The 20,938-nt window shown below is 49.3% G+C and overlaps 1 protein-coding gene across 37 annotated transcripts in view; it reads left to right on the top strand.

Annotated features, from left to right (window-relative positions):
• The window catches only part of SORBS1 (sorbin and SH3 domain containing 1), a 211,881-nt gene that overhangs the window by 133,288 nt on the left and 57,655 nt on the right, over positions 1-20,938 (top strand). For 34 of the 37 annotated variants that reach the window (XM_082223035.1, XM_082223036.1, XM_082223014.1 and 31 more), the window contains 7 exons: positions 2,375-2,538; positions 5,493-5,556; positions 7,614-7,688; positions 7,999-8,061; positions 18,572-18,619; positions 18,838-18,967; positions 19,359-19,473. In XM_082223035.1, the coding sequence (XP_082079161.1) occupies positions 2,375-2,538; positions 5,493-5,556; positions 7,614-7,688; positions 7,999-8,061; positions 18,572-18,619; positions 18,838-18,967; positions 19,359-19,473 (659 nt within the window). The remainder of the gene's footprint in view (positions 1-2,374; positions 2,539-5,492; positions 5,557-7,613; positions 7,689-7,998; positions 8,062-18,571; positions 18,620-18,837; positions 18,968-19,358; positions 19,474-20,938) is intronic. The other 3 variants (XM_082223032.1, XM_082223030.1, XM_082223005.1) reach the window with 2 other exon arrangements.

The following is a 20,938-nucleotide window of genomic DNA, read 5'->3' as shown; positions in this document are numbered from 1 at the left end:
GGAGAGATCCGTTTGAAACAGTGCGCTTGTACCATTCTAATAAATTTGGTGTCACAAGCAATCCTGACCACTTCCCTGTTCAAGCTGAACATGTTTAAACAAGCGCAAGTCGTAGTAGAGATCCTGGGAGAAACCTACTTGTTTCTTTCCATCTTTGAGATTTTTACTCATATTATGTGCTCAATCTGGGACAATTACTTTTTTAATGTTCCTTTTGGTCTAGGTACCTATGACCCCAGAATTCAGTTTAAATTTCCCACTTCTGAAACTTGTTGGTCTTTCTCTGGTTTGCTTTCCATAAAACAACAACTTTTTCTTAGCAAACCCATTGTGCTTCCTGGATTAGGCTAACTGCCCCTTGAGGTGAATTTAGAGGGTTACCATACTGAACTTTCAGTGATTTCAAGACCTTTCCTTCGCTTGTCAATCTTGTGCTAGATTTAAGAGCAGGCCCCTCATTCAAAACCTAGATCAACAATCAGTATTTTCATTTATTCAAAACATGTATGCCACCCTGCAACAAACTGATTCAGGAGCAATTTACACAGGTTAATTGACAATATTAAAAAAAAATTAAGAGTATTAGATGAAGTGGCTCTATACAGGATTTGCTAAGGGTACTCAATGACTGAAGCTGGCTCTCTCTGCATGAGCCTCATCCTGCACTATTTCAATATCCCATTCTGAACCATACAGCTCTGGTTGGCTTTGGGTACTACAACTGGGTGCATGGTTTTACTATCTGGTCTTTCTCCCATGCATGCTACGCAGTGATATCAGAGTTCCTGCAACTTGGCAAACTTTTGATGAGGGAAGTTGTAATGTCCTGTGTCCTTTTCACCCCTGAAATCCTTCACGGGAATTTCCTCAGAGGTGGGACTTGAAGGATTCCCCATTGTGGCACTTTGTTATGCAACCTAACGTCAAGGTACGAGGGCCGAGCCAAATTTCTCAGAAAAGAACATTATCGGAGTTTCCTCTTTTGGTGTGTTTCTTGTTCCACTACCTCCAAGCTGGCTGGGGAGTTCAACCGAATGGCCCTCTCAACTTCTCCACCAACATTACAAGCAGGGAAGATTTTGAGTGCAGCTGCAGATCCCATACATGCTGCTGTGGGTTAAACCACAGAGCCTAGAACTTGTCGATCAGAAGGTCGGTGGTTCAAATCCCCGTGACGGGGTGAGCTCCCGTTGCTCGGTCCCAGCTCCTGCCAACCAAGTAGATAAATAGGTACCGCTCCGGCGGGAAGGTAAACAGTGTTTCTGTGCGCTGCTCTGGTTCGCCAGAAGTGGCTTAGTCATGCTGGCCACATGACCCGGAAGCTGTATGCTGGCTCCCTTGGCCAGTAAAGCGAGATGAGCGCCGCAACCCCAGAGTCATCTGCAACTGGACCTAATGGTCAGAGGTCCCTTTGCCTTTGCCTTGCAGATCCCATATATTTTAATATTGTTGAAGGAATTAACAGGCTTGGCTCCTGTTCCTGCCATCTTCCTGTCCTAGCTTTGCGCTTCCTTCATCTACCAGCGTGAGCTAAGAATAGAATTCTTTTGAGTTTAAGTGAGCTTCAGTGAGTTTTTGCAGAATTTCCCCCCTGATAATTCCCCATTAATGCCTCCACTTCAAACAGTAAGAGAATCCCACCTTGCCCCAAAGAATATTTGGGGGAAATGTCTCCCCACCACCACAGTTTTGCCAGCCACAAATAGCGTGGAGAATTGGGGGAAGCCATTTTTTGCTCAGCCCTATAAATATTTAAACCACTGTGCCACTTGGACTTGCCGATCAGAAGGTCGGCGGTTCGAGGCCCCGTGACAGGGTGAGCTCCTGTTGCTCGGTCCCTGCTCCTGCCAACCTAGCAGTTCGAAAGCACACAGTGCAAGTAGATAAATAGGTACCGCTCCAGTGGGAAGGTAAACGGCATTTCCGTGCGCTGTTCTGGCTTCACCAGAAGTCGCTTAGTCATGCTGGCCACATGACCCAGAAAAACTGTCTGTAGAAGCAGACAAATGCCGGCTCCCTCGGCCTGTAAAGCGAGATGAGCGCTGCAACCCCAGAGTCGTTCGCGACTGGACTTAACTGTCAGGGGTACCTTTACATTTACCTATAAATATTGCTAGAATTAGGTAGTGCTTTTGAGAACCCATGTTTAGCCTGGTTTGTGGATTAGTGGCTAGAGTCAAATCCCAGACATTGATGGGCTACTGCTCCTTGTAAAAATCCCTTGCTTATTCGGTCACGTTTCAAATTATTTTGCTGTCTTGGGACTGTCAGACTCATCAGTGTTTCGCCAAGGTTTTTGGAGTGATTGATGTTGGATATTGTGTAATGATTGTATTGGAAGTCAAAGCGATGGACTTGCTTCCTTTGTTTACAGAGCCAGCGATAGATGTGCCACTAGCGGATAAAGTAGATTATATGCCTGTCCAAGAAAAGATGAGCCAAAGCAAGAAACAAGCAATGGAGGAAAGGAAGAAAGTCATTAAGAGTCCGCAGTACATGACCGATTCCTCGCCGGATGACATAGGCATTCCATTAAGGGTAAGGAAATTTGGCCCATTCTCCTTCCACGTAAATTCATTTGTGCTAACCTGTATGGGGTGTCAAATCTAAAAAAATGTACAGTGGTACCTCGGGTTAAGTACTTAATTCGTTCCGGAGGTCCGTACTTAACTTGAAACTGTTCTTAACCTGAAGCACCACTTTAGCTAATGGGGCCTCCTGCTGCTGCCACACCGCTGGAGCACGATTTCTGTTCTCATCCTGAAGCAAAGTTCTTAACCCGAGGTAATATTTCTGGGTTAGCGGAGTCTGTAACCTGAAGCGTATGTAACCTGAAGCGTATGTAGCCTGAGGTACCACTGTAGTATAAACACTGACAAATTGGAAGCACTGACCTGCGAGCGCGCCAATTGGAGAACAGCCTTTACCAAAGGTGTCATGGGCTTTGAAGACACTCCAACTCAGGCCCCAAGGGAGAAATGTGCTAAGAGGAAGGCACGCTTGGCAAATCCACACCGTGATCAACTCCCACCTGGAAACCAATGTCCCCACTGTGGAAGGACGTGTGGATCCAGAAATGGCTTCCACAGTCACTTGTGGACTCATTGTTAAAACCATGTTTATGGAAGACAATCTTACTCGGCTACGAGTGATTGCCAAAGAAGAAGAAGACAAACGGGTGGTTTGTTCATCTTTGGCCCTCGCCCTGCACTCAGCACTCACCTGTGGCTCCTGGAAGCTGGCAGCGTGCAACAGTGGCCACAATCCGGGAATGGCTTCGACTGGCCAACTAAACCAGGTGAAGTTAGCCGGTGGGTCTCAAACCCCTTGTGAGTTAGGGACTTGTCTGTCCCCTGCATGCTACGACAGACTCTGGCAAGTTGAGCAGATGAGACCAATAGTGAGTCTAATGGCCGAGATGGAAGATTCTGCGCATGCTTTTAGACGGAAGTGAGTGGCAGATGAGGCTTGTCCACCTGGGAAGGTAGCCCATCAAGGAGACGGAAATGCAGTGCATTGCAGTGCACTTTTTACACACAATTAATATCTTTAATCGGGAGGATTTGATTTAAATCACTAGTCAGTAAGACTTGATTTAAATCACTAGTCAGTAAGACTTGATTTAAATCACTAGTCAGTAAGACTTGATTTAAATCTTTTTTTTTTTTTTTGCATAAAGACTCATTCTTGCTGGTATAATCCTAATATTTACAACCAGATGAAGATTTCATTTTGGGAATAATAAATTTTCAGAGTAGTTTTTACACTTACCGTATTTTTCGCCCCATAAGACACACTTTTTCCCCTCCAAAAATGAAGGGGAAATGTGCCTGCGTCTTATGGGGCGAATGCAGGCTTTCGCTGAAGCCTGGAGAGCGAGGGGGGTTGGTGCGCACCGACCCCTCTCGCTCTCCAGGCTTCAGGAAGCTCTGCGCAACCCTCGGGAGACCGGCTCCGAGGGTTGCGCAGAGCTGCCTGCAGTCCCAGGATCAGCGCAGCTCTGCGCGGCCACCGGGAGCCGGGTGCTAAGTCCCGCCCCGCTCTGGATGGCGGCACAGAGCTGCCTGCCATCCCGGGATCAGCACAGCTCTGCCCATCGCCAGCCCCACAAGCTCGGGGGACAGCGGGGAGGCAGAGCGTGCCTTCCCACTGTTCCCCGACCTGGTTCTTCCAGCCCCGCACCTGGGGGGGGGGGAAATAATTTTTTTTCTTTATTTCCCCCCAAAAAAACTAGGTGCGTCTTATGGGCCGGAGCGTCTTATGGGGCGCAAAATACGGTATATCAAAAATTACTGATTTGGTTATACTATTAGAAATAAAGGTAAAGGTAAAGGTACCCCTGCCCGAACGGGCCAGTCTTGACAGACTGTGGGGTTTGTGCGCCCATCTCACATCTATTGGCCGGGGGCCAGCGCTGTCCGGGGACACTTCCGGGTCACGTGGCCAGCGTGACATCGCTGCTCTGGCGAGCCAGAGCCGCACACGGAACGCCGTTTACCTTCCCGCTGGTAAGCGGTACCTATTTATCTACTTGCCCCCGGGGGTGCTTTCGAACTGCTAGGTGGGCAGGCGCTGGGACCGAGCAGCGGGAGCGCACCCCGCCGCGGGGATTCGAACCGCCGACCTTTCGATCGGCAAGCCCTAGGCGTTGAGGCTTTAGCCCACAGCGCCACCCGCGTCAGATAAGCATGAAATTATTGTGAGGTTTAATAAGTTAACTGTTTATATTTGGACAACATTTCTGCTGTACTTTATTGGAAGGAGAAAAATATTCATTTCCTTCATAACAATTTAAACAATTTATTTAACTAAAACGATAACATTATAGCATATGTATCCATGTTGGTTAACTGATGTGGTTAAAAGGTTGTTGTTGTTTTTTTAAAAAAACTTAGACTGGGTTTTAGCACACATGGAAAAACTTAAAACAAATCCTTATTTCCTGATGAATAGCCTTTGGACTATAATGTAACTTAAATATAAAACTATCTTTAGAATTTTTTTTCCTCCAAAAGCATTTTATTTTAAAAAATTGATTTAAATTTTTTAAAAAATCATTTTTTTAAAAAAAAGATTTTTGTTCACCCTGTCTTTAATAGGGTCGAGAGAGAGCAACCCTGCTAGCCCACTTCTGTTACTCACAAAAGTCATAGAATTGTAGAGTTGGAAGGGACCGCAAGAGCCATCTAGTCCAGCCCCCTGCAATACAGGAATCTCAACGCATGGTCTCCCATCCAATTTGAAACCACACCGGACCCTGCTTAGCTTTGCAAACATGCCGGCATCTTTTTATTGCTGCCCCACTAGATTTCCCTCAGCTTTTGCAGGCTGTTGGTCAAGCTGTGACAGAGCAGCAGCAGGGGACAAACCTTTGCAATGCAGTTATTGTCGCAGAGAATGAGCAGAGTGCGTGCCGTGAGGGAAGCTTCTTTGTTTTTTGGACGGCAGAATGAACTCGCGCCGATGACATGTTTTGTCCCTTTTTCTATTAGAACACGGACCGATCAAAGGACTGGTACAAGACGATGTTCAAGCAGATCCACAGGCTGACAAAAGGTACCGTTTGCCTGCCTGCTTTTTGTTTCCCCCAGAAGCCCTGAGTTCAAACCTGTGGGCAGCCCTAAGTGGATGTTGAAAGTACCCAGAGCACCAGGAGAAAGGTTGAGAACGGATCTGGAGAGCCAAACTACCCACGAGGTTACATGCTTGATAGCATTTAGCTTGCCTTACTTTTGTCCTTTAAATAGCAGTTGGAGGAATGGCTCAGTTTCATAGAAAATCCAGCCTTTCCCGAAGCTGCCATTAAGTGCTTGTGGGGGCCAAGGGTAGTTCTCCCCCATGGCTAACAGCAGGAGGAGGGAGGGAGGTGATTGGTCCTGATGCTGACCCTATGCCTGCCTCCGTGACTGTCATTTAAAAAGCAAAAAAGGAGAGGTGTGTTGTGTTTACACATCTTTGGCATCATTTGTACGTTGGTCCATTGATGCTGTGTGTCTGAATTTTTATACATGTTTATAGTCCTGGCTCGGGACGCGGGTGGCACTGTGGTCTAAACCACAGAGCCTAAGGCTTGCTGATCAGAAGGTCGGCGGTTCGAATCCCCACGACGGGGTGAGCTCCCGTTGCTCGGTCCCTGCTCCTGCCAACCTAGCAGTTCGAAAGCACATCAAAGTGCAAGTAGATAAATAGGTACCGCTCTGGCGGGAAGGTAGATGGTGTTGGCGTGCGCTGCTCTGGTTCGCCAAAAGCGGCTTACTCATGCTGGCCACATGACCTGGAAGCTGTATGCCGGCTCCCTTGGCCAGTAAAGCAAGATGAGCGCCGCAACCCCAGAGTCGGCCACGACTGGACCTAATGGTCAGGGGTCCCTTCACCTATAGTCCTGGCATGAAAGGGGCTCCATATCTTTGCAATGTGCAGCTCCTGCCACCTCTGCCCCCGCCCCCTACGTGTTAACATGGATGTCTAAGGTGTGGAACATTTTGCACATGGACCTCCATGCCTTTAGGCTTTCGCATAGACAGGAACCAGGAGCATGTGGGATTTGAGGGCCCTGGGAAGGCTGTGTGCAGAGAGGTCTGTCTGCCTTTCTCCGTACAAACGTCCATGCCTGGAATTGGGGGGGGGGCAGAGCCAGGAGAAGCCCCACACCATCAGGGCAGGGCCTGAGATAAGGCCCCACAGCCTTCTTAGCATCAACTGCCCTCTAAGGACTGGCTGGCTGATACTGACGGACAGTGTCTTGCAGTAAATAAAAAGAACCACACAGAGTCAAAAGATCCACAGGGAAAGGAGCAAATTTATTGAGGCAAAAACTTTGTTACATGCAATGTGCAATCAAAGAGAGAGAGAGAGAGAGAGAGAGAGAGAGAGAGAGAGAGAGAAGCTCGCTGAACACAGGGATTTATCTTTCCTGTCTTAGCGTGACCTTGAGGTAGCCAAAACAATAAGTGAGCCTGCTAGAACCTTCCAGCACTTTCCAGTTTCTGCCCCCAAAGACCTTAGTCATGACAGATACGTGTCCTGTTCTTCAGTTGTCTGGCATTGACTCTCTTGATGCCTCTCGCAACACTGCTATTTGTTTCTCTCTATTTATTTCTTGGGGACGCGGGTGGCGCTGTGGGTAAAACCTCCGTGCCTAGGACTTGCCGATTGTATGGTCGGTGGTTCGAACCCCCGCGGCGGGGTGAGCTCCCGTCGTTCGGTCCCAGCTCCTGCCCACCTAGCAGTTCGAAAGCACCCCTAAGTGCAAGTAGATAAATAGGTACCGCTTTATAGCGGGAAGGTAAACGGCGTTTCCGTGTGCTGTGCTGGTGCTGGCTCGCCAGAGCAGCTTCGTCACGCTGGCCACGTGACCCAGAAGTAGCGAACCGCCATCTCAGGGAGACCACGAGCCACCCAGGGATGGGCTTGAAAGAAGGGCACAGATATAGTTGGCCTCAGGGTACAGCAGAATGCTAAATGGATGTTTTCTGCACTTTTTTGTGGGGGGCGTCAACATCAAATACAATTCTCGACATGCGCGTGCGAGGAGATTCACACTGATTTGTCAATCTCTCCCTTCATTTCTTTCCTCTCTGTTCTTTCCCCCAAAATGTGCTCTTTCTGCACAGACCCTCCTGAAGAAAACCCTTATTGCCCTACCTACAAATTCCCTGAACTTCCTGATATCCAGCCCCAAACCAAAGGTACCCACAAGCTTAGCCAGTTGTTCTGTGTTTGGTTTTTAACCATCCTCTTAAATCTTTCACACTAGAGCGTGCTACTTAGTTGAATGCCTGTCCTTTCAGCATGGCTGGCTCTTGAGTGGTGCTCAGTTTGCCTCCTTGTGTGATGTGTGCGGAGGCAAAATACTTTCTAACCTTTTATTCTCTGTCTGGAGCGTGTGATGTAACACTGTTGTCGAACGAGGCCGCGAGAAGCTTAATGGGGATAGGGAATTGGGGGAGTGACGTTTCCTCCACTGCTGTCCAACTCCCTTGCTTTTCTCCGCTGCAGAAGAAAATCCTTATTCTCCTACCTACCAGTTTCCTGTGTCTACTCCTAGCCCTAAATCTGAAGGTAAATAGTCGTGGTTGGCCAACGTTTCCTTTTGCACAAGCTCTGCTGCTGCTTCCTCCTTAACTTTCCAACCAGAGTTTTCTTCCCCTACCTTCGTTTGCTTCTTCCTAATGATCTGCTGTCAGTTAACTTTTTTGCCTTAACTGTCGGACCAGCTTTCTTGGCTTGGCCTTGCTCTCTCTGCTTTCTAACAGTCCCCACTGCTGCGGGACTTGGATCTGCTTGGTTTTTGTGTGCTCAATCCAAGGTACCGAGCCGCGCATCTGCAGTAGTTTACCTGGCACACTGAGCCCAATCCACCAAGCGCAAACTGCATTGGCTGGAACAGGACTGGTCTGAGAAGAGAGCCATTTGGTTGCACATTCCCCATTCATTCCATGGGGGGCTTTGCTGAAAACGGTCCCAGTGAATTGGGCTCATGATGCCACTTAATTGATCGCCCTGAAATAATAGCATTTAACCTAGTGTGTATTTTTAAAAAATATTGTCTTGTGTTTTTCCCTTCCCCTGACTACTTTTTAAAGATTACCTTAGACGGGGTTTCCCACACTTGGGTCTCCAGCTGTTTTTGGACTATAATAATAATAATAATAATAATAATAATTTATTATTTATACCCTGCCCATCTGGCTGAGTTTCCCCAGCCACTCTGGGCGGCTCCCAATCAAGTGTTAAAAGCAGTACAGCGTTAAATATTAAAAACTTCCCTGAACAGGGCTGCCTTCAGATGTCTTTTAAAGATAGGATAGCTGCTTATTTTCTTCACATCTGTTGGGAGGGCGTTCCACAGGGCGGGCGCCACTACCAAGAAGGCCCTCTGTCTGGTTCCCTGTAGCTTTGCTTCTCGCAATGAGGGAACCGCCAGAAGGCCCTCGGAGCTGGATCTCAGTGTCCGGGCTGAACGATGGGGGTGGAGCGCTCCTTCAGGTATACTGGACCGAGGCCGCTTAGGACTTTAAAGGTCAGCACCAACACTTTGAATTGTGCTCGGAAACGTACAGGGAGCCAGTGTAGGTCTTTCAAGATCGGTGTTATATGGTCTCGGCGGCTGCTCTCAGTCACCAGTCTAGCTGCTGCATTCTGGATTAATTGCAGTTTCCAGGTCACCTTCAAAGGTAGCCCCACGTAGAGCGCATTGCAGTAGTCCAAGTGGGAGATAACTAGAGCATGCACCACTCTGGCAAGACAGTCCGCGGGCAGGTAGGGTCTCAGCCTGTGTACCAGATGGAGCTGGTAAATAGCTGCCCTGGTCACAGAATTAACCTGCGCCTCCATGGACATCTGTGAGTCCAGAATGACTCCCAGGCTGCGCACCTGGTCCTTCAGGGGCACAGTTACCCCATTCAGGACCAGGGAATCCCCCACACCCGCCCGCCCCCTGTCTCCCCCAAAACAGTACTTCTGTCTTGTCGGGATTCAACCTCAATCTGTTAGCCGCCATCCATCCTCCAACCACCTACAACTCCCACCGACTACAACTCCCACCACCCCTAGCTAGCAGGACCAGTGTTCAGGGACGATGGGAGCTGTAGTCCAGAAAACAGCTGGAGACCCAAGTTTGGGAGACCCCGCCTTAGAACAAAAAAGACTAACAAAATCAATTGAAAGAGATGACCATTGACATGACATTTAGTTTACACACACAGAATTTATACATATTTTTTTAAAAAAATATTAACGTTCTTATGTCACATATGTATACATTATCATATTACATTACAGGGCATATTATAATATAATTTCCAACATGTATACAAAGTTTATATACCAAATTTATGTACCTAAAGAAAGAAAAAAGAAAAAAGAAAGACATAAAGCCATTTCAAAATACAGTGGTACCCCGCAAGACGAACGCCTCGCGAGACGAAAAACTCGCAAAACGAAAGGTTTTTTCGTTTTCGAGTTGCCTCGCAAGACGAATTTCCCTATGGGCTTGCTTTGCAAAACGAAGCTTGCCCCGGGGACAGCGGGTCTTCTCTTTTGAAGCAAGGGGCTGGGGGGAGATAGCGATCTCCCTGCAGCCCCTTGCTGCAAAAGACGTCCGGGGGAAGCGGGGAAGCGAAGCGCTTCGCTTCCCGCTTCCCCCGGACCTCTTCTGAAGCAAGGGGCTGGGGGGAGATCGCTTCTCCCGGTGCTCCGAAGCCGGGCGGGGGGCAGGGGACACCTCCCGCCGCCGCGGGGACACCTTTTGAAGGCAGGCGGGGGGGAGCAAAGACTTTGGACCCCCGCCCGCCTTCAGAAGAGGTCCAGGACCTCTTCTGAAGGCTGGCGGGGGGCAAAAGTCTTTGTCCCCCCTGCCTGCCTTCCCAGGGGCTTTTAAATCGCCCCGGACAGCGGAGAAGTCCTCCGCTGTCCGGGGCGATTTTAAAATGCCGCCCGCCAGCATTTTAAGATCGCCCGGACAGCGGAGAAGTCCTCCGCTGTCCCGGGGTTTTTTAAAATGCTGGGGGTGGGAAGAAAAGCCCTTGTCCCCCCCCGCCCCAGCCTTCAGAAGAGGTCCGGGGACAGACTGTCCCCGGACCTGGTCTGAAGGCGGTTTCCCTAGGAACGCATTAATTGATTTTCAATGCATTCCTATGGGAAACCGTGCATCGCAAAACGAAAAAACCGCAAGACGAAGAGACTTGCGGAACGAATTAATTTCGTCTTGCAAGGCACCACTGTAATATCTGTACCAACACAACAGACTTCCTATCTATCTCTTTGTATATTCTTTTTTTACAAATGAATGTAATCGTATTATTGTATATTTATTTCCATTTTATCTAATACATTCTTATATCAATATATACCCTTAATCTTGTTTCTCAACTCAATTTCTCTCCAACATCAATCGAATGCTAGCATAGATAGCGAACCTTTACTATATTTTTGAACGTATGAATTTATACATATTCAGTGTATAGCGCTGCATTTATACTGTGCGATTTTACACATATTTATACGTATCTTAGTATTTTACGTGTCATGTATGACATGTAAAAGTTCTAAATATGTATCAATATGTATATGTATAATCATGCATTTATGCTGTGACTCAAAATGTTTAGACTCATTGAAGCTCCTCTGATTCCGGCCCCCGGTTAGCTGCCCCCTCCTCCATGGATTACCTTCACTTCTAATTAAGCTTAGATATTTGTACCCGTGTAATACTTCCTACTTTGTTGGCGGCGTGGGGCTTGCTGGGGGCTGCCTTTCCATAGCCGGTGCACTCTCAGTGGCACCAAGCACAAGCTCTTAGATGCGCTGAATCTGGCATGCTGTCTGTAAAAGTGACCCATAGCTCAAGACTTTAGAAAAACCCTTTTGGAAACGCATGTGTTTTGCATGTATGAGTCTCCACAGGCTCACCCTCTGACGCCGGGGGTTAAAAAAATGATCTCTGGTGGCAGAAGAACCTGTGTCAGAGATCCCAGATAACAAGATTCTGTGTCAGAGATCCCAGATAACAAGATTCTGTTCCATCTTATGTGGGCATTTGAGGCCTTCAGACAAAATGCTGTGCATTGCAAGGAATGCCTGTGTGATAAAGTTATTTACAACATGGACTCGGAAACCACTCAGATACGAAGAAGTGTGCATGCACACGAAAGCTCATACCAAAAACTAACTTAGTTGGTCTTTAAGGTGCTACTGGAAGGAATTTTTTTATTTTGGTGTGGAATTGTTATTCTGTCAGCTACTGCGATTACTAAATGCATCTCAGCCGTGTTGCAGGAGGAGGGGGGGGGACGACTTTCCTAAGCCCTTGTTGAGCACCATGTCAAACTATTTGTGGCAACGTCTTATAATGAGATTGCTGCCGCAGGAACCTTGCTGAGTATGCAAAGCCTAGGACGACAGCCTGCGTGCTGTTTTGGAGCATTGGGTGGTGAAAAAGCAGATTTCTAGCTTGTTTTAAAGCTTCCGGGTCTGTTTTATTGTTACAGAGAATGAACGCTTTCTGCAGCAGGAGGCTGCCATCGCTTCAAGAAGGTGTTGCTCTTGCTTGAGGCAAGGGAACTGGGAACTTGGGCAATGGACCCAAGTGCTTTTCTTCTGTGCCACAGTGGCAGCGTTCAAGCTGAGAAAACTGATAGCCAACCTAAACAGTCAGGTGCCAATGACCTGAGGATGAAGTGAAGCTTTCAGCTCAGTGGGAATCGGGTGGCATGGGGAGCCAACAGGAATCCTTGTAGGCCTGTAAATAAACATCAGGGCCTGACTTCTCTCTCTGAGCAAGCTGATGTTCAGGTGTGTCGGCTGGCATGCAGATAGGCCGAGTCCATCTGCCTGCCTGACTCAGAAGGCTTCTTCTTTCCACTTTAAGGCAGTGGAAAGCTCCAGGTCAGCCTTCCCAAACAATTCTGCACCGTGAGAATTCTGCAACAGCTAAAATGCTGCCAAGAGTCCTCGGAAGTATAGAGGTGTGACCTTGCTTGAGGATGATTGGATCTTCATGCAAACATAGTGGAAACTGGTCAGTCAAATGGGAAGGCCTCAGAACTGTTGGCGGGTACTGGGCAGGAGGTAATGGACAGTCTTTCTAGGAATGAATGTGTTATGTACTGAGAACAATAGGATCCAAACTGAAGCAGTCTGATTGGTCCTAGAACAATAGGATCCAAATTGCAGCAGTCTGATTAGTCCTAGAACAATAGGATTCAGAATGCAGCAGTCTGATTGGTCCTGGAACAATGCAGCAGTTTGATTGGTTGGCAGGAACCACCCAATCCTGCTCCAGATAGAAGTGAATCCACAACCTGATTGGCTTACAGTAGAATTCCGGAATTAGCCAATCATGTGCAGCCCATTGTGTAAATAATGTATATAAAGCAGATACTGTGAGGGGACTTTCATTCATTCCTCCTCACCACTATGAGCTGAATAAAGAGCATGAAATCACTTTGCGACTCTGAGTATATTTCACTGGCGACGAAGGTGGGATCCCGCTGAGCTGACTGCCACACACAGCACCGCAGCACCGCCACCTGCTGCACTGCTGCCTCGCACCGTGTATCCAGGCTTCAGCTCCGGGACACAAGGAACTCAGAATGGCAGCCAACAGCAGCTTCTCGCCATTCAACCCAGCATCTGGAGACTGGGAAGCGTACGCCTCCCGTTTCACCTTCCTCCTAGAAGCCAAAGGGGTCACCGACGAAGAAGATGCCAAGAAGAGGGCGATATTCTTCAGCGTCTGCGGAGAGGAGACGTTTGAAATCGCCCGGGCTCTCCTTGCGCCTGAAGACATCGCTACTGTTCCATACAAAACAATAATGGAACAGCTGAAGGGGCACTTTTCGCCGCAGCCCTCAGTGGTGGCTCGTCGAAATGCCTTCTACGCAAAGCGACAAGCCCCTGGGGAAACCATAACTGGGTTTGTGACCTCTCTCCGCCAAGCCGCCCGGTTCTGCAACTTCTCAGAGCTGGAGAACATGCTTCGTGACCGTCTCGTCGGTGGCCTGAAGGATGAGAAGCTGCAACGACGCCTCTACGCTAAGAAGGACCTAACGTTCCACGTCGCTCTGGAGGAGGCCCTGGCAACGGAAGCTGCCGAGAGGTCGACGCAAGAGGCACGGCCGAGCCTGCCATCCCAACCGAGGGTCCACCATGAAGACCTCACCGACGACTCAGGATCTGACAGGGAGGAGGTGCACCGAGTACAGCAGCGCACTCAAGCAGCGCACAGACCACAGCTGCCTCGACGAGAAGGAGGAAACTGCGCAAGCTGCGGGGAGAGTCACGAGAGGAGGACCTGCCGTTTCCGCAACGCAGAGTGCAGGCAGTGCAGAAAATCGGGACACATCGCCCGGGTGTGTCGGGCTCGGCCCACCCGACACCAGGTATCAGATGACCAACCCAAGAGCCCCAGGTCCCGGGGCCCAACGCACCAAGGCAACTCGACGGAGCTCACGGACTGCCAGGTATACCAGTTGCCCCACCCCAACGTAGAGAAAATTTATGTAGAGGTACAGATAGAGGGGGCCCCATGCCGCATGGAGCTTGACACGGGTTCAACTCTATCCATAATCTCGGCAAAGACCTTAAGGAAACTGTGTCCTACTGGGGGTCCCAAACTCAGGCCGGCCCCATTCACCCTACGGGACTTCCAGAAACGTAAGGTCCCCACAATGGGGGTGGGGACCTTCAGGGTGCAATACCGAGGGCGGACGCGACAACTGGACTTGCTTGTGGTCAAGGGCCCCTACATTAGCTTACTGGGATTGGCATGGTTTGGACCACTGGGGCTAGCTGTCACCGGGGTGAACCACACTAGCTTACAAGTGGACGTGGACGCCATATGCAAGGAATTTCCAGGGGTTTTCGACGGAAAATTGGGACAGTATACGGGCCCCCCCATTGCGCTACAGCTTGACCCCGCAGTACGACCGGTCAGGCTCAAGGCCCGCCGGGTCCCGTTCGCCTTGAAACCCCGTATAGACGAGGAATTGGACCGACTCGTGGAGCAAGGAGTGCTGGAGCCGGTGCCTAATGCCCCCTGGGAAACGCCAATCGTCACACCCGTCAAGCCTAATGGTTCGGTCCGCATCTGCGCAGACTACAAATGTACCATAAACAAGGCCCTCACGGCCCACGCATACCCAGTGCCAGTGGTCAGCCATGTCCTTGCCACCCTGGCTGGGTCGAAAATTTTTGGCAAGCTGGACTTGGCCCAAGCATATCAACAGCTGCCAGTAGATGAGGCCACAGCAGAGGCACAGACGATTGTGACGCACAGAGGAGCGTTCAGGGTAAAGCGGCTGCAATTCGGGGTCAGCGTGGCACCAGGCATATTCCAGAATCTAATGGACTCTCTCCTTAAAGGGATTCCTGGCGTCACCCCCTTCTTCGATGATGTGTTGATTGCCGGGCCCACACCAGAGGAGTTTGAGGACCGCCTCCGCACCGTTCTGCACCGTTTCCAGACGGCGGGTCTCAAGGTGAAGCGAGAAAAATGTCTACTAGGAGTGCCTCAGGTGGACTTTCTGGGATTTATGGTGGACGCAGAAGGGGTCCACCCGACGGGGGACAAGGTACGGGCCATTTGTGATGCCCCAGCGCCCAAGAGCAAGACTGAACTTCAGGCCTTCTTGGGACTATTGAACTTTTACCATTCCTTCCTTCCCCACAAGGCGGCGGTAGCGGAGCCCCTACACAGACTCCTGGACAAGCGGGCCCCTTGGGTGTGGGGCCAGCGCCAGGAGGCTGCATTCCAGGCAGTCAAGGACTTGCTTGTCTCAAACTCTGTCTTGGCACACTTCGACGAGAGGCTGCCAGTGGTGCTAGCATGCGATGCCTCACCCTATGGCATTGGCGCTGTCCTGGGGCACCAACTCCCGGATGGAAGAGAGGTACCGGTGGCGTACTTTTCCCAGACACTCAACGCAACCGAGCGGAACTACTCGCAAATTGACAAGGAGGGTCTGGCAATCGTGAAGGGAGCAAAAAAATTCCATGATTTCTTGTACGGGCGGCCCTTCACCGTGGTGACTGACCACAAGCCGTTGCTTGGCTTGTTTGCCCCCGAAAAGCAGACCCCCCAAGTGCTGTCTCCTCGCGTCCTCAGGTGGTCAATTTTCCTTGCCAGCTACCAGTATGCACTGATTCACCGCCCGGGGAAGGCAATGGGCCATGCGGACGCCCTCAGCAGGCTACCACTACCGGAAACAGGCCCTGACCCAGCACCTGCACAAGAGGTTATGAGCCTGGAGCTGCTTCCTGACCGCCCCATTCAGGCACAAGAAGTTGCACACCATTCCAAGAAAGATAGGGTCATCTCCCGGGTCCTGGACTGGGTGTGGAGGGGATGGCCCAGCAGCAGCCCCGGGCCAGAATTCGCCGGCTACACAACCCGCAAACATGAACTGTCGGCCCACAAGGGGTGCCTGTTATGGGGAAGCAGAGTCGTTGTTCCCCAGCCCCTCCGCAAAAGGGTCCTCACAGCCCTACACGAGACACATCCAGGGGTAGTAAGAATGAAGGCCCTTGCCAGGAGTTATGTGTGGTGGCCGGGGATCGATGGAGAGATAGAGGCTTGGGTCAAACACTGCCAGGCCTGCCAAGAATCCCGCCCAGATCCCCCAAGGGCCCCAGTCCAGTCCTGGGAGTCCGCCCGAGCACCATGGTCACGCCTGCATGTGGATTTCGCTGGCCCCTTTCAGGGAAAAACATTCTTCATAGTGGTGGACTCCTACACCAAATGGCTGGAGGTCGCACTGGTACCGTCCACTTCCACGTCCGCAGCCATCCGGGTACTACGCAGGCTGTTTGCAACCCACGGGCTCCCTGACACTCTCGTCTCAGACAACGGGACTGCATTCCAAACCTTCACAGCACAGAACGCCATCCGCCACATCCGTTCAGCGCCGTTCCACCCTGCCACCAATGGCCAAGCAGAACGCATGGTGCGGACCACCAAGGACACCCTCCGCCGCATGACGCAAGGGGACTGGGAGTACCGCCTTGCCACATTCCTTCTAGCACAGCACAGCACCCCCAGCTCAACGACTGGCCGGAGCCCCGCGGAACTACTAATGGGTCGGCGCCTTGCAATCAGATTGGACCGCCTTCACCCCGATAGAGCTCAGGATGAGGTAGTCGTGGGGGAAGGCAGGAACCCCCGGACCTTCGAGGCCCAGGACCCAGTGTACGCAAAGAATTTTGGGGCAGGCCCGGCATGGGTACCCGCCACAGTCACCAGGGTCACTGGCCCAGTGTCGTACGAGGTGCTAACGGATGGGGGGCAATGCTGGCGCCGCCACTGCGACCAGATACAGCGACGATTCCCGGGAGAAACCCAGGAGGAGGACAGGTCAGAGGAGTCCCAAGGGAACAGCGGGACAGTGAGGCCCATAGAGCAGGAGGGGCCAGCAGGAGAGGCAGAATCAGTAAATACAGAGAGGACCCGTGAGGCCGAAAGGACACCAGAACCAGAACCACGACTGAGCGAGCCGGTTGCACCAGACCAAACAACCCCATCACAGCCAGCATCCTTGGAACATGAGCCAGAACCTGGGGCCCGGACCAGGGAACACCACAGGCCGCAACGCACACGTAGGCCGCCGGCATACCTTGAGGACTATGAATGCGACCTCCCGGGCAGGACTGGAACTTAGAGGGGAGGGGTGTTATGTACTGAGAACAATAGGATCCAAACTGAAGCAGTCTGATTGGTCCTAGAACAATAGGATCCAAATTGCAGCAGTCTGATTAGTCCTAGAACAATAGGATTCAGAATGCAGCAGTCTGATTGGTCCTGGAACAATGCAGCAGTTTGATTGGTTGGCAGGAACCACCCAATCCTGCTCCAGATAGAAGTGAATCCACAACCTGATTGGCTTACAGTAGAATTCCGGAATTAGCCAATCATGTGCAGCCCATTGTGTAAATAATGTATATAAAGCAGATACTGTGAGGGGACTTTCATTCATTCCTCCTCACCACTATGAGCTGAATAAAGAGCATGAAATCACTTTGCGACTCTGAGTATATTTCAGAATGGAATACCAGCACCCATTTCCCAACCCAGAGTTTATTTATTTTATTCCATTTTTGCTAATCAGTGCTGCTAAGGTGTTGGGAATGAGGATATTTTCGGCAGTCCCTATGAAAAATAGGATTCCTATATATCTAGATTGATGGGCATTCTTTCACAAATGCTGTTACTCTGAAGAAGAAGAAGAAAGACATATGTACTTATATGTAATTTGGAACACGAGTTTGCTAGAACTGAGCATAATAAGATGCTGAGTTGATGTGGAGGGCCTTCTTAGTAGTGGCACCCACCCTGTGGAACGCCCTCCCATCAGATGTCAAGGAAATAAACAACTAACTGACTTTTAGAAGGCATCTGAAGGGAAGTTTTTAATGTTTGATGTTTTGTTGTGTTTTTAATAATATTCTGTTGGGAACCGCCCAGAGTGGCTGGGGAAACCCGGCCAGGTGGGCGGCATATAAATAAAATCAGCATCATCATCCAGCCATTCTAGTAGTCAAGCATGGAAGGAGAAGGAGCTCTCACAGCCACATGCACAAAGGTAAACATGGGAACATGTGTGTATTTATGTATTTCGTAAAATTTATATACCACTGGTTTATAGAACAAACCTCAAAGTGGTTTACGAAAAAGTTAAAACAATAAAATTATCACTGAAAAAGATATTCCCCTAGTTTAAAACATCCAGAAAGTTTAAAACCAGAACAGAGCAGACAAAACAAATCAAAGCTCATGCAAACTTTCTAAACTACTGTGTGGGGTCGTTTAGGCAAAGAGGTTTTCAGCTGGTGCTGAAAGGAATACCAGCGGTATTTCAAACACCTGCCTTTTCCATGGTTAGAGAGGAACCTTGCAGACCTCTCTCTCTCTTCCCTCTCTTATTTCCTCCTGCTGCCGTTCCCCACAGGGATGAGAACACTGGAAACGATACCTGCATTTGCCCTTGGAACCCTGTAAGGACAGAAGGCGAAACTCTTTTAAGTCATAGGTGCATAATGACATACCTGTGGTGATTGTAAATCGTTTGTTTTCCAGATGAAGATTCCGATTCCTATGTGCCTCAGTACTCCTTTTACAAAGACAGTAAGTACCTGGATGTTTCAAAGTCTGAGGTGAATTCATGTAAACGCTAAAGATTTGAATGGTATGAAAGAGAACGTGTTGGTGGGCTCTTTGTTGAATCCCATTATCGTGGTGCTTCTAGAACGCGAAACCTTTAACATATTAGAACATTGAGATCTCGGTGTTTCCCCTTCAGACGTAACCATGTTGTGTGTGTTTTTTTAATGCTCCCTTTTCAGCAAGAGCACAGACTTCAGTACCCCGTTCCAAGAGCGAGAACGACACTATCGACATGGAGAAAGTGGTCAAGAGATCTGCCACTCTGCCCCTGCCAGCTCGTACCTCTTCTCTTAAACCGAGCACTGAAAGGTAACTTGGTTTCTCCTCACCAGGAGCGCTTTAACTTGCACCACCTGTTTGCCACAAGCCTCTGAGTTTTCCCTCAGTTCCAACCAAGTGTGTTTGGCGCAGTGAGAAAGGAGAGGTGCTTGCATACTTTGTGCGTGCATCTGGTTCCAAACATAAGGCAGTAATTACAGTTTGGTTAATGGGCTCCAGCGCATTTTTGACAACTGGAATTATGCTTTGGCGTATCAGTGTCGGAAGTCAAAGAAACTCCTCACGCCCCTAATTTGAACCACGCGGTTCTCCAAGCCTGATTTTTGCTTTTGTTTGAAGCATTTTTGTGATTAAACTAGGATTAGCCTCCCAGTGAAAATATTTCGTTTCTGTAACAACAACAAACTATATTCCGCCCCAGGAATGATTGGGAGCCTCCGGACAAGAAGGTGGACACAAGAAAATACCGCGCTGAACCTAAAAGCATTTATGAATATCAGCCAGGAAGGTCCTCTGTTCTGAACAATGAAAAATTGGTAATGTTAATTTTATCTTACTAATACGCTTTCCCCTCTTCCTGCACCGCTGGCATGCTTCCATGTGGCTAGGTTTTACAGTCTTGTTTTTTAAGTTTCCGTCTAAACTTATATTTAACATCTTAAAAATCCTCCGTCCTGTTCGAAAACAGCTGGTGAATAGGCCAAGGCCCCTTCACTGTTGCAAAGGTCTTTGGAGTGTGTTGAATGTGGTTGGTTCGCTTGCCAAATAATCCGTGTTGGACACCACAATCTGTTGGGTGGTGGGCCTGATTTTTAACGCCTTGTGTTATTGGTGCATTCAGTGTGGAATCTAAGCAACAATGAGTTTTAAATAGGAGAGTTTCCACAAGGTTTTTAAGTTAAGAGAAAGCAGGCTTTGTTTCTTCTCTTTTGCTTTTGGGTTCTTCCTGTGGCCAAGGTTTGGAACATAAGGACCCTCCAGAGTTTCAGATGGAGATGTTAGGAATCGAACCTACGACCTTTTGCATGCAGCTCCAAACCAATGATTTTTGGTTTCATAAATTCATCTGTGCTCCTTCCCCATGCAGCAAGTATCCTGGGCAAAAGCTCCGCTTGTGGGCGAAAGCTCAGCTGATGGAAGGTCTGACAGAAGGTGTGTTTCAAAACATCTGGAGAGCATCATTATATTTGTAGGCTGCTGTAGAGTCAGTGCCATCTTGCAGAGATAATAATGGGCTAAATGAACCATAGAGTATCTGCAAAAGGTCCCAGATTCAGTCCCCAGGACCTCCAAGCAGGTCTTGAGACATCCTCAGCAGTGGCCGACCTTTGGGTCTCAGATTTCTCCAGCACCCTGTGCGAGGCCAAAAATCAGCAACCTGCCCACTGCCTTCCATTCTACATCATAGGTTTTTAAACTAAAGATTCAATTCATAGAGCGGGCATCCCCAACGTGCAGCCCTCCAGATGTTTTGGCCTACAACTCCCATGAGCCTTAGCTAACAAGACCAGTGGTCGGGAATGATGAGAATTGTAGTCCACAACATCTGGAGGGCTGAAGGTTGAGGGTGCCTGTCATGGAGTCTTTTTCACAGTTCGTTTACAGTGGTCTCCAAACTTTTTTCAAAGAGGGCCAGATTTGATGAAGTAAGGGGCCGTGAGGGCCAACCAAAGTTATTGACCTTTTTTTAGGATTGAAGTTGTTGAGGTTTTTTTAGGATTTTACCCCAGGAAATAAACTGCTATGGGGGCCAGATTAAACTGACCAATGGGCAGGATTAGGCCCCCAAAACGGACTTTGGGCATGCCTGGTTGTAGTGAGAGACACTTTTGTCATAGACATCCTACAGTTTGAGGGGAAAGAGAGGGAAGGCGTGTTGTTTTTCGTTCTGTTGCATAGTGCTAGTGTAGGGGGTTGTGTCAGCATAACACAGGACTTTTGCACCTCACAGACATTGCGAGTGGTTAGGGGGTCCAGAGTTGTGTTGGTTGTGTTCAGTTG

Source organism: Podarcis vaucheri (genome assembly GCF_965113315.1).
Source record: "Podarcis vaucheri genome assembly, chromosome: 5".
NCBI classification, from domain to species: domain Eukaryota; kingdom Metazoa; phylum Chordata; class Lepidosauria; order Squamata; family Lacertidae; genus Podarcis; species Podarcis vaucheri.
Note: the sequence above shows the minus strand (reverse complement) of the source record. Positions and strands in the feature narration are given on the sequence as shown.